Raw genomic sequence first — 18504 nt, forward strand, 5'->3', positions numbered from 1 at the left:
TACGCCATCGTGGCTGCTGGCTGTTCAGAGGCGTGCCTAGCATAAACCAATCACACTGTACGACACATACCGATAGGAACCAATTTGCGTTTGTATGATTGCGTTCAACACTCATGAAAGCAGCGACACGTACACGTGCGTGCGTGTGCACGTACACGTGCATGCGTGCGTGCGTGCATGTGCACGTGTGCGTGCGTGTGTGTGCACGTACACGTGCGTGTGTGCACGTACACGTGCGTGCGTGCGTGCGTGCATGTCACGTACACGTGCGTGCGTGCGTACGTACACGGGCGTGCGTGCGTGCGTGTGCACGTACACGTGCGTGCGTGCGCACGTACACGTGAGTGCGAGCATGTGCACATGTGCGTGCGTGTGTGTGCACGTACACGTGCGTGCGTGCGTGCGTTTGTACGTACACGGGCGCGCAGGCACGCGTGTGCCCGTACACGTGCGTGCGTGATTGCATGTGCACGTGTGCGTGCGTGTGCACGTACACGTGCGTGCGTGCGTGCGTTTGTACGTACACGGGCGCGCGTGCGTGCGTGCGTGCGTGCGTGCGTGTGCACATACACGTGCGTGCGTGATTTGCACGTGTGCGTGCGTGCGCACGTACACGTGCGTGCGTGCGCGTGCGTGCGTACGTACACGTGCGTGCGTGCGTGTGTGCGTGCGTGTCACGTACACGTGCGTGCGTGCGTGCGTGCGTGTCACGTACACGTGCGTGCGTGCGTACGTACACGTGCATGCGTGTGTACGTACACGTGCATGCGTGTGCACGTGCGTGCGTGCACGTACACGTACGTACGTGTGCACGTACACGGGCGTGCGTGCGTGTGCACGTACACGTGCGTGCGTGCTTGTGCACGTGTGCGTGCGTGCTTGTGCACGTGTGTGTGCGTGCGCACGTACACGGCTAACTACGAACTCGCTTATAACGAAACAAGCTATGAGAGAAGAAGCGTCAAAGGCGCCGCCTGTCTGTGTAGTATGGTAATTATTTATTTATTTTTAGTTGAGTAGTAATTTTATAATGTTTTCTTAATAAAATAATGTATGCTGCGGTATGTTGGAAACACCTGCGGAAATTTCGAGTGGTTTACGGCACCTCGTCAGCTCGTGTAAAGTTACGCAAAGGTCTACGTAAATTTTAGCTTGATGAATCGCACCTAAAACGGCCTCGCTTGCGTACGCGAAATCGTACGCAAATTTACTGAATAGCTGTGTTGGTGAATCGCAACTAAGCAACGTCGATTGCGTACACAAGATTTAGGCAAAATATTTTGCGTACGCAGCTTGATGAATCTACCCCCAGGTGCCCTTTTGTACAGCCGCGCGACTATTATACTTGGCTATTTAGTATAATATGTGTAAAAATAATAAATAACCAATTTTCAGTGGTTTAATGATTTTTTATTTAATGAAAGTGGAGTACTGTAAATTATTGATACGTCTGACGGACTTTCTGCTTGGAAATTACGAAGGTCTGAGCATTAAATCGGCAGGTCCAGGACCACGGACTTGCCCTATTTTCAGCCCCATGATTTCCTATTCATAGTTCGTTTGTACCTTTTGACAACTTGAAAAAATGATTCAAGAGTCTCATATAACGTGTTCAGAATAGCTTAGAATGCAAAAAACAACAAACCAAATCCAAATTACACCTTTTTTTCCCGGCGGTGCATGCCCCCGGACCCCACTAGCATGGCGATCACCTTCGGTGCTCGCATTGCTCGCTCTTCGGATTGTGCAACCACCAAAAAAAGATTTACCACCTCGCTGACCTTTTTGGCCAGGGGAAACACTGTAACTGCAAAGTTATGGCGTATGAGCCTGAATGCAAACGAAAGCTGAATGTAAAATTGCCAATTAACACTGTACCTTTACTTTTCTTTTTCGGCACAGGTGTTTTGGTCTGACTGGACTCCTTGTTTTCTTTCGAGGATTCATCATTGTCAATCAAAGGTTGCTGCTTTGTTCTCGCAGGCTAAACATAACAAGGCATCAGTATCAGCAGCACTCGATTTTTAGAAAACACATGCACACACGGGTTAGAGCTGGGGTGTTGCTAGTGTTAGTTAGAGGTGCATGGTCACACATCAGACAGCAATCACAAGCCAACACGATGGTGTCGTTAGGGCCTGTATGCAATGCCATCCTGGACAGCTAGCACATTGAAGGATAGAATTTTGAGGACACTGCATACCCTCCCCTGATCACCTAAACGGTTAGCATTGTCGTGACTGTTTTCAACTTTCAGAGATATTTCTTATACAATCTGCGATATAGTACTGCAAGGACAGATTCACTGAAATGATAACCCTCACACAAAATTGTCATGAATGTCAACTCTCGAATTATGCTTATAATGCTGGCCAAATTATCTGAAATTAATTGCAGTGAGGGCCGACTATGTGCATTCCATGAAAATTTACCAATGAATATCTACCAAATGCTACCCATTAAGTTTAATATATATATATATGTACTAAAAATTTGTACTATTTCTGTGGTATGTCCACAGGTGTTAACTTATAGTGCAGCAGACATTTAAAAAACACATGAAATTATCAACCATAAACATAAACATCGGTTTGTTTAACACCATGAATACACAGATCTATTACGTATTTATTAGCTTCAGCCTGTGCACACTGCAAAGCAATATGACCGAAAGCATAAAAAATGAACAAATCTATGAGCGCTTTCTAATTTGACATTGCAATGCAACGCTGCTACTTTTCGTCTGTAAACCTATATAATTAAATAGCTCTAGCTGACCTTGAAACGAAATTCGGCAACAAACCAGCTGAGATATCTGACAAAACATCACAAATTCTAAAGTAACAATATCTACAATTATTCAAAGTTCTCGGCAGGGATTTCAGAAGGTATGTTGTTTATGGACGGACGGGGGAATGCCCACAAGGAGGTTGTACCAATTGGAGTCAATTACGTGTGTCATAAAAGGCACCAATACACAGGTACACACATTTGATTAGTTCGGAGACGTATACATTAAACTGCGACAACACAGCACGACTATTGGTATTATCAAAAGTAAACACAGCTGGAAATTAAGGCATATTGATTAGGCAACTATTGCATGTCAGAGGATTAACGGACGTTACAAAATAGCTTCAGCATTGAAAGCATCTAGTAAAGGCGTGGGGAGAACCCGTGCGGATAGACCTCGCAACAAAAGGCCTATATAGAGGGTTCCGCGAATTTTCAAATTACTGACAATGCATCGCTGCCGGCCATGACGGTTCCAGAAACCAGTTCAGGCATGGTACAAGTACATTGAGCAACGCACTGTTCTCTGCTCATTTTATTCGCCTATTAAGCAAATCCATCACAACGCCGCTCTCCTCGGTGTTGTCAACTGCAGCAATCGGTATCAGAGAGACCAAACACAGCTTTTTTAGGCTGCCTAGTGTGATCACAACACAAGGTAAAGTGACGAGAGACAAGGCGGACCACAGACGCTTGGAGCCAATGACCAATGGCCAATGAGCGAGCGCGTCATCGCTGATTGACAGCATTTCTTGAGGTTTCTTGTAGGAGTCACTACGTCTTAGCCATGAGGCACGCCACCCCAATAATAGTTTAGGGCCCGTTTGGAGATGGCCTCCTGCCGTCCATCACGAAATGTCGGTTGGATTACGCCCAGTTTTCGCGAAGTTCGTTTTCAGACCCCTGTCTAAGGTATCTGTCTAAGTGGCCAAAAAGGGGGCGGCGTATTCGCTGTTGGGGCGCGGCTTCGCCGCGAGCTGTGCACTGCACGCAAAAACCGGGGCCGCAAGTCCGTCCAGCCAGGAACAGGGCCGTATAATCAGACACTGAAGCTTAGGAATCACTGGTAGACTGAGAGTCACAATACTTACTCTGTATAAAGATAACTAGAAAACAACCATTAGCAGGGTCTCCAACCCTATGAAGTGTGAACTCCAAATGCGGAATGTTCCCGCGGTGATCAGTAACTAGTGGCGTATTCAGAAAATTGATAGGGGGGGGGCGAAATGTACCTTGGCTGCCCCAGGCAGGCCCGCGTGCCATAGGCATGCCAGTGCTAGGGGGTTCGGGGGGCATGCCCCCCAGAAAATTTTGAAATATTTAAAAGCCATTTTCCTGCATTCTGAGGCATACTGTGGGCCGTGCTCTCCGCAAGCGGCAGTTAGATGCGATATGATATGACTACTAGGCACTTTAATTTAATTTAATTTTTTTTTTTTAGGGTTAGGGTTAGGGTTTAGGTTAGGTTTAGGGTTTAGGTTAAGTTAGGGTTTTTTTTTTTTTTAAGTGCCTAGTAGTCATATCCTAAGTGCCTAGTAGTCATATCATATCGCATCTAACTGCCGGGTGCATATTCTCCTGTCTGATAACACTATCTCAACCCTAGACTCAACCCTACAACCCTTGTCTGATTAGCAGACAAACTACGCGACACCTTGCAGACAGCACCTGTCTGACTAGGCTATTCCATTCACCATAAACATGCCAGATACAAATTGCCTGAAAAAAACAATGTGTCCAAGCGAACAATCAGTGCAAATTTTGTAGTGCAACTGAAATGAGGAATATAACCTTGCCGCTGCAGAATGCGGAAATTAAGCCTAGAGTAATGATTCCGCAGAATGAGGAATGGTTGGAGAACCTGCATTAGACATAATTACAAACCAAAAGTTCATCCCCTCATCACCAAAAACTCCAAACATATCTGTGAATTTTATTTTTTAGGAATTTGAATAAAATTTTAGCCCTTTTTTAGGAATTGCATACATTTTTTAAGTTTTTTTAGGAATTTTAGGGCCGCTGGAAAGCCTGCAATGTCTTAATGTTTCTCTACTCTCTTTCGCCTAGTATTGCCGATAATTCCCTGTAAATGCCGGTCAAATGCTTCTCTGCAACACACAGGTACACCGCACGCACGGCGCACGCCGCTACACATTTACACTTGTAAGTTGTATACATCAAGAGCTCATAATAGAGAAGAGTATGACACAGTTTTAACAGCGATTTGCATAGTTTTCAATTGTAAATATTCTATCAATATGTGAATAAATATATTCAAACTTTACTTTGTTTTCGTCTATGATTCTCTCTTAATTTGACACCACCAATTTACCTAAAAATCGTATGTGTTCTTCAAAAAAGTTCTTTGAATACGACACGGGTTCACACAGTTTTCCAAAATGTTCACATGTATTCGGCGCATGTTGATATGCGGTGGCAGCACCAGGTTGTAACAAGACGCTGGAGGCTGTTGGGGATATTAGGTAAGCACAGTAACAGCCCTGGTTTCGCTTCCTTATCATCAGGAACACGATGGCAACACGGCTAAAATCAGCTGCTAGCTCGCCGTGAGCACACATTTATTTCTAGCACGCTGGAAACGCTACACGCTGAATACAATTCAATGCCTAATATCCCCAACAGCCCCCAGCGTTCTGTCATAGACAATAGAACACTAATCCGATAATAAACTTGCTCCAAATACATGCGAACATTTGGGAAAACTGTGTGAAACCGTGTCGTATTCAAAGAACTTTTTTGAAGGACACATACGATTTTCAGGTAAATTGGTGGTGTCATAACACTGTTAAAACGGTGTCATACTCTTCTCTATTATGAGCTCTTGATATACATATATCGCCGGCATCCAGTAGGCAACTGTTTGAGTGGGGGTGGTAATTTCTCTTGCACGTGCAGCATACTCTACATAAAATAACACCGAGGCAACATGTGAACAGAGTTCACCAAGCCCGGCTTTACAATTACAGTGTGCTGACATGATGCCTGTCCCATATTCTCTCATCGTGACCCATGCCTGGATAGAGAGAATGTATAATCAGAGACTGAGAGTGCATAACACGTGCTCGGATAATGTAGATGGGACTCTCACTGTTCACATGATAGATGTACCACCACTAACCCAACCGCAGAACAGTCGATCGTAGGTATCCAGGCTTTTGTGGTTCTGAATGTCCTTGAGAGTATAAAATGGACTCGGCTAGAATGTTAGGTCGTCAATTCACAAAATCCTAATAAGTTCGTGATGGGCACAAGTTGTGGTCCTTGCTCCATTCTCGTACGGGCGTCGATTCCCAATGCATGCAATTTTCTCGAGATAGCGTGCTTTGTCTACGTTGTCTAGTGAATCAAAGTACTTGTCCATACTATGAACACTTCAGACAGTTGGCAAATGTGCATACACCAGATATTATAAAAAAAAGCTGCATTTGATAGCTATATGCAGTAAAATCGGTGAAATTTCTAAACACTCGCGATGTAAACAAACTCAAGTCCATGATATGTGTAACTGTTGCGTGCAATCTCTCGATCTGCCCAATCTAGCCGACTGTGCGGAAACCTCATCTAACTCTAGCATCCCAACACACGCTAATTAACCTGCATGCAAGGCCCTGCAAAACCGGACCTGTGTAATCTCATTGACATTGAACTCTAGCAGACTAGCACCCCAACCCACGCTGGTAAACCTACCTGCAACACCCTGTAAAACCGGGTCTACACAATCATATATCGAACTCTAGCACCCCAACACCCGCTGGTAAACCTGTCTGCAAAATCGGGATCCACTTACTGCTAATATAGATTACTATAATAACACTATCGTATGTACAATCTATCGATGTAAAATATCTGTTGACTATTTTGAAAACTTACGTCAGACGCAAGTTATTTATATGAAGTGCCAGATAATGCAAACTAGTATTCATACGCCATAGCGCAAATAGTTCTTGGAACGAAAACACTATATTTGTTTCCTGGTTGCATAAGTAATATAGATAACGATATATGATTTAAACAATTTCACAATTTTGTACTGAATAAACATCGAATAATGAATTATAACTTGTTTTATCATAGAAGGGAACTGTTATTGAATCAAGCAGATCGCTCCGCTGTGTCCAGGATGTGTAAACAACAATGCGGTGCTACGTTCGTAAGAGAAGTAATTGCGTTTAGATTTTGAGAAGAAATGTTATGAAAGTAGCAATTGATACAAATGAGTTGTAGTGAATTTTTGCAACATATGCAAGCTCACAGAAAGTCCATGATATGTGTAACTGTTGCGTGCAATCTCTCGATCTGCCCAATCTAGCCGACTGTGCGGAAACCTCATCTAACTCTAGCATCCCAACACACGCTAATAAACCTGCATGCAAGGCCCTGCAAAACCGGACCTGTGTAATCTCATTGACATTGAACTCTAGCAGACTAGCACTCCAACCCACGCTGGTAAACCTACCTGCAACACCCTGTAAAACCGGGTCTACACAATCATATATCGAACTCTAGCCCCCCAACACGCGCTGGTAAACCTGTCTGCAAAATCGGGATCCACTTACTGCTAATATAGATTACTATAATAACACTATCGTATGTACAATCTATCGATGTAAAATCGGTAGATTGCGCATATCGGTAACATGTGTTCGCAATTCTGGGAACCAGTATGGCCGCCGGCACGGGATTGTAGGTAATATTGCTATTTTTAGTGCAAGTCGCGGAACCCTCTATAGACCTACTGTGAGCATGCTTGCAGTGTGCAAACATCACGAAATGTTCTCATTGAGCCAGAAATGTGCTCCAAAGTTGACTATTTTGAAAACTTACGTCAGACGCAAGTTATTTGTATGAAGTGCCAGATAATGCAAACTAGTATCCATACGCCATAGCGCAAATAGTTCTTGGAACGAAAACACTATATTTGTTTCCTGGTTGCATAAGTAATATAGATAACGATATATGATTTAAACAATTTCACAATTTTGTACTGAATAAACATCGAATAATGAATTATAACTTGTTTTATCATAGAAGGGAACTGTTATTGAATCAAGCAGATCGCTCCGCTGTGTCCAGGATGTGTAAACAACAATGCGGTGCTACGTTCGTAAGAGAAGTAATTGCGTTTAGATTTTGAGAAGAAATGTTATGAAAGTAGCAATTGATACAAATGAGTTGTAGTGAATTTTTGCAACATATGCAAGCTCACAGTAGGTATATATGAATTTAGCTACGAGGTTGATCAACTTTAACACACATCACCTAGTAAAACTATTAATTATTACCATTTACCACTAGACTTATTACATTATTACCATTAGAACCATTTACATCAAGTACACACATTCAGACTTAAAATATCAGAGGCCCCACGACTTTAGCAAGTAATGCAGCACACTCAAGAAAGAGAAAATTATTTCTTTTGAAAAAGTATGTATGTAGCTACAGTGAGTACACATTTAGGAAGGCACCAACAAATCAACATCTATAGGAAGTGTGACAGACACATGTGCCAGGTTACCTCTTTCAGTTCGCTTGGAGTTGGCCAATTTGTGATATCACTGAAGTCACTCCCAGCCTAGATAAAAAAAAGTGTACGATAAACGCAGTTTAACCGAGGCTATGTGCAGCACATTTGTTCACCAGCTATATCAGGTCATCATACTTTATTTCCAATGTAGTGGAATGCACCAAGCTACACTCTCTGAATACAAATCACCCTATAAGAATATCACACTTGTTTTGTCTAAAGTTCTGTTGTACAACACTGGTTAAATTGGGCCAATTTAGAAGTTTTCTTACTGTAAATAAATTCAGCATGGTTCAGTGTAATTGGGTGTTCATAGTTTTCTTCAACACATATTATGATCGATAGTTTCTAATAAAAAATAAGCTATGACCCAGGAAGACAAAGTCTTAAAATATATTACATAACACAAATAATTTAAGAATTTTTTTGGCTTTTTTGACATTTGCAGCCAAATTACACCTTTTAAACATTTACAACATTTGAGAAAAATGGACTTGGATCTAGATAATTAAAATTTTAAACTATATTAATATATAGAATATCACACATTATTTGTGCCATATTATTGTGTCTAGATATTTATATCCCTAGCTGCACCTGGCAGTATTAAGTCCATCACAAGGTAACTTCCCACGTGAAAACCAAAAATAGAAATCTTTGCTAAGCTTTGCTTATATTATACAATTAATAGAATATGGTATATCTTGAAGTTACATGGCATATCTGACATAATGATGCTTGACAAGCAACCCGATGTCACTTAGACTATCAGGTGGCAGGAGGTTAAAGCAAATTAAATATTAAAAAGATGATTGCCTTTAAAAACCTCAGTTGCAACAGTTCGCACAAGTAGATGTTTGTAGGTCGACGCATAACTAATTTTCTTCATTGCCAGAGGGTGGAAAACAAATTGTGTTGAAATGTGTGGATATAGAGTACCTTTTTCTTATCACCACCTGCTATCACAACTGTTGGCTGGGGCTGAAGCAGTCCTGCTGTGAAGTGGAAAATGAAGACCTGTACACTAAACTACAGAATATGCTTGCAAGTAGGTAGCTTAAGCGGCCCATACACGCACAATATCATTGACAATAATATTGATGCAATATTATAATTGACAAGAAATTCTGTTGGCCACGAACGGCACAATAATATTGTGCAATATCGTAATTTGTGCTCTGATGCTGAAGGTGAACAGACATGGATCTGCACAATGAGACAATTAGTGGACAATGAGATATTGCACAACCTTCAATAAATATCTAGTACTGGGTTTTGATTCCATCAGAATATTGCGCAAGTAAAAATTTCCCTTCAATATTGCACACTAACGATCAATATTATTGTCAATATTCATTATTGACAATATTATTGTCAATAATATTGTGCGTGTATGGGCCACTTTAGCGATGGCAGGAATTTATTAATATATTAAAAACTATCATTTACAAACCTTAGCAGGTTCAAGTGCTTTCATATCTAGTACAATCTGTTACCAAAATGAATATTGGTGAAAAATGTTTACATCAGTTTATCATCTTTTAGAAGAGAGCAAATTAGGTCACCATGATCCTGAATTTTTACAAAATATTTGAAAAGAATTGGCAAACTTCTCTCTCTATACAATCTGATCTTCCTAAATAAAATATAGTAATAGTTCATTACTTCGTGATAGCTATAAATCTTGGCTAACTACAATAAAAAATGGCTTACCACTGCTACGTATTATACATACTTGCTTTTGAATGCGAGCTAGTCGTCACCGGTACAGAACTTTTCGTAGCTGGAGCAACAGCAGCCACTGGGGCAGCTTTCTGGCTGCTATTAGTCCAGGGGTTTACAGTGGGAAGTGGTGCAGGTTTGAGTTCTTTCTTCTTCTGAGCTTCAACATCTGGGTCTTTGCTGCTTGAGTCACTATCACCCTGTACATTATCACTGCTTTGCTTTTGAACATCACTGGTTTCTGCAGTGGTGGAACTCTCCACGGCCTCCACCCTGGTATTCCTCACCTCAGGAATTGACTTCGCAGTGCCAGAGTCGTCTGCTGCGTCCACAACTGACGACGGCTCCTCCATCGCACTGCCCACAAGGTGCTCTGCAACGTCGGTTGCCATGACCTTGGTAACTAGTGTATCTGAAGAGAGACTCGAGGAGATTGACACTTGCTTCAGTCTCACTTTTTACCAAATCGGTTCTAGGTTGTCCACCTCGCGAAACCAGATCAGCCCACAATTATGCATTTAGATGCATTACAGATTTAACTCTTGAAAATTTGTCTCCTTCCATGTTCAAGAAGTAAATCTGTTTACTGGAAAAACAAAATAACATGGGTAAAGGTTAGGACTATTTACTTACACGGAGGGGTGGGGTCATGAGTGAGTTTTCAACGAGGTCGCGAGATGTAGGCTTAAAAGTAAACGCTTTTTTTAATAACTGAGGAGTCAGCTTGTCAACTTCCCTGTCTGTTCACAAAAGGTCAAATTCGTAAGCAAATATTATGTAGCTTTTCAGAGTCCTAGAGTAGTGGTTGTGAGCTTGGGGGCTTATTGGGTTAAAATGTATATTATCAGTAAAATATACACAGAATTAAATATCATGCACACAAATCTAAATTTCACACATGTATGATTTCTCCAGTGCAAGCAAAAAAATTAACAGCGTGGTATGGTCTGCATTCAAGGAATATAGCTTACATCCACTTTTAGCAATCGCGCGATACTCCAGCTATGTGCGAACATGCAAAGGTTTGAAAACAGTAAATTTTAAAAATTGTCTTTTTTAAATTTTAGTACCCTTATACAAGAACTGGTATGAAATCAAATGTTTTAACAAGGTTTTATTGCCTAGATCGCAGGAAATTACGTTAGGTCACACCATTTTTTCAACAAACTTTTGGGGAGTATTCCCATTGACTCCCTAATAATGGGTCACGTACTACAGTTTGAAAGTAGCAAATGAGCTGAACAGTGACATATTTGTATTGTTTTACTTGTACATAGACATGAATAAAATATATATGACGTGTATGGCAGTTAGTGATGTCACAATCATCGATTATACTCGATCATCGGTTGAACAGTGGCTCGAACCAAGCACTTGGTTATGAAAATCCATAATCGATTTCATCGGATTTTTTTTTTAATTTGAACAAGAAAACTTGGAAAAGTGATGAGAATCAGTACATGTATTATACACACAGTAGTAAACAGTGCAAAACAAACAGTAAACAGGGCTAAACAAGCACATACATGCACACACGTACATGCACACGACGTTACGCACACGGAGGCATTCAACACCCCGAGTAACCGATTGTAACCGATCATCGGTTACTTGGGTCCAACCGATGATCGATTACGAAATTACAACCGATTGACAACACTAATGGCAGTTTATTGGTGCCTAGCAATGTAGCATGCAATAAAATTCGGTTATTCGACCAAAATTGTTTAAAAAAAATTATCCGGGAAGCATACACGATACACCCCACTCCCAAATTGGCTTTCATGTCAATTACGGGGTCAGGTCAGCCAAAGAATTAAAGTACATGGTCATCACCAAAACTCTGGTAATAAACACTTGGTTAGGGCAATATAGACTGTACTTTACTAAAAAAAATGTTTTACTACGAGAAACCTGCACTTTATATACAGCATACAAACTGTGACTTTGAAAGGCAACAATGACAAGGACTTGCAACATGTGTGCAAGTTCTCAGACTCCGAACCGTGAAATCACAAGCCATGATGGCACTACTAATACTATATTAGTTTACATATACCACAGCCAAGTACACTATATATATACTGTATATGAAATGCAAACCCAGGCAGTATGTCAACAGCTGATTAAAGAAGCCTGTGCAACTTACAGCATAGATATTAATTGTGTGCCTTTTCAATATGGATAGACGAGTATTACTCCCACAGCCGACTTATTACATTTATGTGTGAAGGGATCAAAAACCATACTTGTGCAGTTGTCTGTGTCCTTAGCTATACACACGTGACCCTCAAATTAAACTGCGCTACTTAAGAAAGCCATCACAGATTTTACAAATAAATCATGTAAAAATAATAATATGGAGAATAGCAAGATAAGCGGCGTTCACATGAGATTCACGGCCTCGCTGGTTCCGTACTTATCTGGTACTGAATTCGGCTGAAATACCGTGCTAACATAACCAGCAGCGTTCACACGAGAATCGAGGCAATTCTCCGCTAGAGGAAAGTGTTTTTCATGATGGCGGCGCCCATGAAACTCAGTTGTTTGTGGCAGTTTTTCAGTAAAATTACACAAAATGATGATCCAGATGAACATTACGAATGCTTTGGTAATGAAGACAATTATCAAAAGATCAATAGGGATGATTGAACAAAAATTCCCAGGGAAATTCGAAGAAATATTTTCAATGTCATGAGCCGGAAGTGAAAAACGACACTCCGCCGCCTATCAATGTAGCGCACTACAGTTTCACGGCTTACGAGGGCTCGAATTGCGTTCACACGACAGACAATACGCGGCCAGCGTGGTGCCGTTCTTAAAATCACAATATGTGCATCTACATGCAAATTTCTCCAGTACTAGACTAGCGAATACTTGTACTTAGCAAAAATTATCTCTCATCTGATGTGCTAAAAATAAAATATATACTAGCTCACAGGTGGGATATAATATTTTATAATAATTTTGTCACAAAGTCTGGCTAAATTTTTACATTTGTGAAGAACGCTCAATGCTGTTTGTAGTGATCATAAGGGTGGGTACGGTAGTAACGGTACTACGGGTAGATCATGATACAAACCATAGTATGAACCACATTTCACGATACGATACGTATCGCGATACATTTAAGGGAAATTACCTAGCAGACTTTATACTTAAGTACTCTATCACTCACGTCAATGCTTACAAATCAGTATCGTTAAACGCTAATTCATAAAACTCAATTAAAACCAAATTAATACATCTAAATAATATGGATTTTATTGAGTAGAGTATAGCTACGTGTATCGTGAATAGTAAAACATATTGCTATGTGTATCGTCACGGTTTGTACCATGATACGTCGACATATCGATGAATTGTCCCACCCCTAATCATCATCACATGCTTCTACTAGCTGATCGCTGAATTAAGCTCAAAGACAATGCAAGCTGTTTAATAGCAATGATGGCCATTTTTCCAATAACCAAATGCATTCACTGTATTGTTTGATTCATCATATCTAATGATCTGATCTCATATAAAAAAAACTTTGGGTGTAGTAACTTTATTAACACTCGCAAAATGGCCGCCATATTCGCTCGTTACGCTGATGAGACTACGATTTCTCTAAATCCCGGCCCGATTCATAGTAATCTTTTAGTAAAATATTGACTTGATACGAAGACAATAATACAAGGATCCTGTTACTAACATAAAATTTTCTGTCCCGGTATATTCATATCTATATAAAACACTTTGTACACACCTTCTAATGCATTGTTTTTCTCTTCAAATTAAGGCTAATATAATCTATACATATGGCTCCGCCCGCTAAAGAAGTGTTTATGAGCAGAATATATGCAAGCCGAGCCAGACACAACTCCAGTGCATCCTCCCTCCACAACGCAACCTCTATATATGTATCTATGGAAGACTTGACTCCCCTCGAGACTTCACGCAACAAACCAGAGCATGACATGATACAAGATTGCCGTGCGCACAGGCTTTGCCTGGTGATCCTTAAGCACTGCACCGGATGAGCCGCGCAGTTCCGCCGCGATAATGCGCACATGCGACCGCAGGGATGTTCAAGTATTGAAGCGCTGTCCGCAGTTGGAGACGTGCCGCTAATTCGAGGCCGGCACAAGTTCCCCACAGCGGTCAGGGCATGGTCTGTAGTTTTATAAGATGACAATGATTATTATATGAACCGATATTTAGGAAGTTGGAGATTATAAAACAATAACAAAAATCGCTCAGTCTGCCTCCACATTAGGCTGAATCAAAAAAGATTAAAATTTATATGTATGAACAAAACAAATGGTTATAAAATTCACAAACAAATGAAAAGGATAGAGAAGGAAATATTAATAGGCAACCAAGAGAATAAAAAATGCACCAAATAATTCATCCTAGGGCATTTAATTAAATGGTATAATTGAGTTATAACGTATGGCAAAGAGTCCGCGAACTGTAAAAATGTAGGTATTCATGATGAGCAATATTATCATGGCAGAAGAGCCCAAAAATTTATGGAAATACATACTATAGAAGCCAGAGTGAAATTATACGAATGCACAGTTTTACCTTCCTTCCTAAATGGAACAAGTGAAACATGGACTTATATTAAAGAAGAAGTATAAATTGTTGCGAGGATTTCCAAAATTGAGTGCCGCCGCAATTAATAATCACACAGAAAATGCAAAAAAAATCTATCGCAAAAAAACATTGAAGACGATTGGGAAAAACTCCAAGCGAAAGATACGCGAAAATCAGTAAAATAAACATATATAGAGGTTCTATACGTAAATCGTGGAAATACATATAAAACACATTATTTTTGAAAAATCCCCAAGTATTTACTTATAAAACATCAAGAGATGGCGCTTGTGTCATGTAAACCATTGCCGAAATGCAATCGGCTCTCTAGATTGCTACGCCGCGTCGTACAGTTCCATCACGCGTACACTTAGCAGCGTCAGTCGTTCGAAAGTATATACTTGCCGGAGTGAAGGTTGGCCATGGACGGTACCATGTCTAGCATGCCGGCTGGGCATTTCATTATTACAACAAATAAACACGCTTACAGTAGACCAGGCAATGTCACGTCGGTGACGCCCCATTCATGCCCATTCAACGAGGAGACATGGCGGGGCTCCTATTCGATTACGGAGATGCGCAAAATGCAAGGAAAGAAGCCTAGCGCAGGTGGCGCTAAACAGCGTGTTATTCGTATTATATGCCGCTAACTACGTAGGGCAAAAACTGTTCCTAGGCTTAGCAGATGATCTGGAGAATGCCCTAGTTCCTGATCGAGCATCCGGCGCATTCCGTGCTCTAAATCGGTTCGCGGGAAATGGTGCCTAGAAGTTATATAGGAGAGGGCCGGCGGTAGACTGGTGCATTCGCGATACACAAAAGTTGTCAATCCTCGGCGCGGCCTCGATCGCATCATGGCCGCATCACTCAATTAAAGCCAGATGTTACATTGAATTTGCGTGCGCTATCCCAATTTTATTATTTCACTATTGCAGCTATGACTCGAACGGGTGTGGAGGCTGCTGGAGTGATGCTGAGGACAGGTTGTTGGCAGGCTCGATGACATGTGGAGCTAGAAGAAGAGGATGCAGGAGAGAGAGAGAGGAAGAGAGCGACGAGAGACGAGAGAGAGATGAGAGCGTCGGAGAGAGCGAGAGAGAGAGAGCAAAGGACCACCAGTAGCACCATCACGTAAGAATGGTCACAGTCACCAGGAGCGTGTACAGGGGGGGGGGCTGTCCGGGGGTCCGGGACTCCCCCTGCTCGCGCAGAAAAACGCATCTAAGGGGGTCTAATTATAAAAAAAACCCAGACTCCCCCTTCGCGTGCTCGCAAGTTTGGGATACGGTTAGACCCTCCCCCCTGGTACAAATACTGTACACGCCCCTGGTGACTTATGTAAAATACGCACACGCGTCTGTATATTCTGTCTATTATCGTAATTGGCTGAAGTGTACTCGGGTTAATTGTATAGCCTAGTGCCGCATTTATCTCCGTGTTGTCGTTTTCTCTGACTATCGATATGTTGATCACAATGGAACCTTAATTGCCTATATCGTTATACATATATTTACACACGCGCAGTATGATATCGAGTGCTACGAACATTCGTCTATATGCCAGATGCGCGATCACGCTATAGTTATCATACAAATACTGACAAATCAATGAACGGGCCGTACCTGAATGTTCACATTTAGTTCTTGTATGGGAATAAAGAGCGCATGAACTATTATATGTAGTGAAACTTTGTGTATGTTTACGTAGGTATGCGCTCTTGATATAATGTCGGCCTCACAATTTCGTTATACGACCTGTGCACTGCGTACATAGATTGCGATTAGATTACTGTATGTCTAGAGTGATCGAACGAATGAGTGCAGCTATATGGAAATGAAACATCATTTTTCTACTCATTATACATTATAGTTATACTGTCATTTCATCCCATTTGCTGCGACATCGTCTAGCGGTTTGGATTGGATTTACATCACCATTACCATCACACAAGATCGCAGTGATGATCTATATATATGATGAGGTGTGTGTGTGTGTCGCTGGTGTGTGTGTGTGTGTGCGTGTTGTGTGTGTGGTGTGTGTTGTGTGTGTGTGTGGGGGGTGTGTGGGTGTGTGTGTGTGTGTGTGTCGTTGTGTGTGGGTGGTGTGTTGGTGGTGTGTGGTGTGCGTGCGAGCGCTCGTGTTTGTATCGAACAAATCACGCACTTGCTTGCTGCAACTGCGCCACGAAAACACAGAGACAGAGAGTCATACGAAACGTGTCAAAGTAACGGATCCATTATCTGTTTTACGCGAAATGACATGCTTGTTGAACCAAATTAGAGAGTGCTAGTACCTTCGAAGTGGTAGAAAAAGAGAAAGAAGTGGTAGGAAAACCAAGGGACGAAGTGACAGCAGATTCAAACCAAAAGGACAAGAATCTTAATCGAGCCATTGAAACGTTACAAGGATTACAAGATTACAAGATTAGGCCGTGTATCTAGAAAACCTAACAGTTTTAGTTTTAAATTCTTGTAAACTGCGGTTCGTGTTACAATATGTACAGTTGTGTACTATGTATGTAGTGGCCTCGAGGCGGCCTCGACCGAGTCCTCGAGTCCGGAGGGCTCGAGTCCGAGTCGAGTCCGCAGTCATTGCACTCCAGGCCAAGACCGAGACCGAGACCAAGGAAACGGTCTCGAGGCCGATCTCGAGGCCAAGACCGGCCTCGAGACCTACAACACTGGTGTGTGTGTGAGTGTGCGTGTGTGTGCGCTGTGTCTGTGTGCGCTGGTGTGTGTGGTGTGTGTGTGTTGTGTGTGTGTGTGTGTGTGTGTGTGTGTGTGTATGTGTGTGTGTGTGTGTGCTGTGTGTGATTGTGTGTGTGTGTGTGTGTGTGGTGTGTGTGTGTGTGCGTGTGCGTGTGCGCGCGCGTGTGTGTGGTATGTGTGTGTGTGGTGTGTGTGGTGTGTTGTGTGTGCTGTGTGGTGCCGTTGTGTGCGTGTGTGTGTTGTGTGTGTGTGTGTGTGTGGTGTGTTGTGTGTGTGGTGCGCGCGCGCGTGCAGTGCTGGCGCGTGTGTGTGTGTATGTGTGTGTGTGTGTGTGTGTGGTGTTGTTGTGTGTGTGTTGTGTGTGTGTGTGCGTGTGTGCGTGTGTGTGTGTGTGTGTGTGGGCGCGCGCGCGCGTGCGTGTGTGTTGCGCGTGTGTGGTGTGTGTGCGCGCGCGTGTGTGTGTGAGAGAGTTTGTGTGTGTGCGTGCTTGCGTGTACGTATAGACGTGCTTGTGTAAATATTGCTGGTTTGTAATATGCCTAGTCGATGTACATATACGTAATAATATACGAATAATTACATTAATTAGGCTCAGTAGAGGATTTAATTAATCTTCACTGAAATTTATAAAACGTATGTGTGACCTAAGACCAAAGACCTGGAAAACGAAGTGGACCTGGAACGTAGTGTTATACAACTGTATATACGTGTGCGTGGTTGATTGGGGTGGGCGCACTTGAATCTGCTGGTAGTGACTCCCTCCCTCACATACACGTACGCACGTTCGCACGCACGCACGCCACGCACGCACGCACGCACGCACGCACAGCGACGCACACACACACACACACACACACACACACACACACACTGGATACTAGCTCTAGAACTATAGCCCTTCGCTCCGCCGCAGGCGGGGCTATGGTTCTAGAGCTAACTGGATACATACTCAGCTGGTCTGCCTAGATCGACTGCATTTGTCATTACTTTTTGTAGCCAATGCACACACACACACACACGGCCGCACGCACATGCACTCACGCACATGCACACACACACACACACCACACACACACACACACACACACACACACACACACACACACACACACATACACACACACACACACACACACACACAACACACAC

At 42.3% G+C, this 18504-nt stretch overlaps 1 protein-coding gene across 1 annotated transcript in view; it reads right to left on the bottom strand.

Annotated features, from left to right (window-relative positions):
• LOC106820752 (la-related protein 1B-like) overlaps nucleotides 1-18504 on the bottom strand; it is a 47019-nt gene that overhangs the window by 24838 nt on the left and 3677 nt on the right. Inside the window, exons 2-5 of the mRNA XM_014825301.1 lie at nucleotides 10077-10649; nucleotides 9281-9336; nucleotides 8333-8389; nucleotides 1879-1984 (exon numbers count right to left, since the gene is read on the bottom strand). Of these exons, the coding sequence (XP_014680787.1) occupies nucleotides 1879-1984; nucleotides 8333-8389; nucleotides 9281-9336; nucleotides 10077-10455 (598 nt within the window). The 5' untranslated portion in view covers nucleotides 10456-10649. The remainder of the gene's footprint in view (nucleotides 1-1878; nucleotides 1985-8332; nucleotides 8390-9280; nucleotides 9337-10076; nucleotides 10650-18504) is intronic.

Source organism: Priapulus caudatus, unplaced genomic scaffold (genome assembly GCF_000485595.1).
Source record: "Priapulus caudatus unplaced genomic scaffold, Priapulus_caudatus-5.0.1 Scaffold45, whole genome shotgun sequence".
NCBI classification, from domain to species: domain Eukaryota; kingdom Metazoa; phylum Priapulida; class Priapulimorpha; order Priapulimorphida; family Priapulidae; genus Priapulus; species Priapulus caudatus.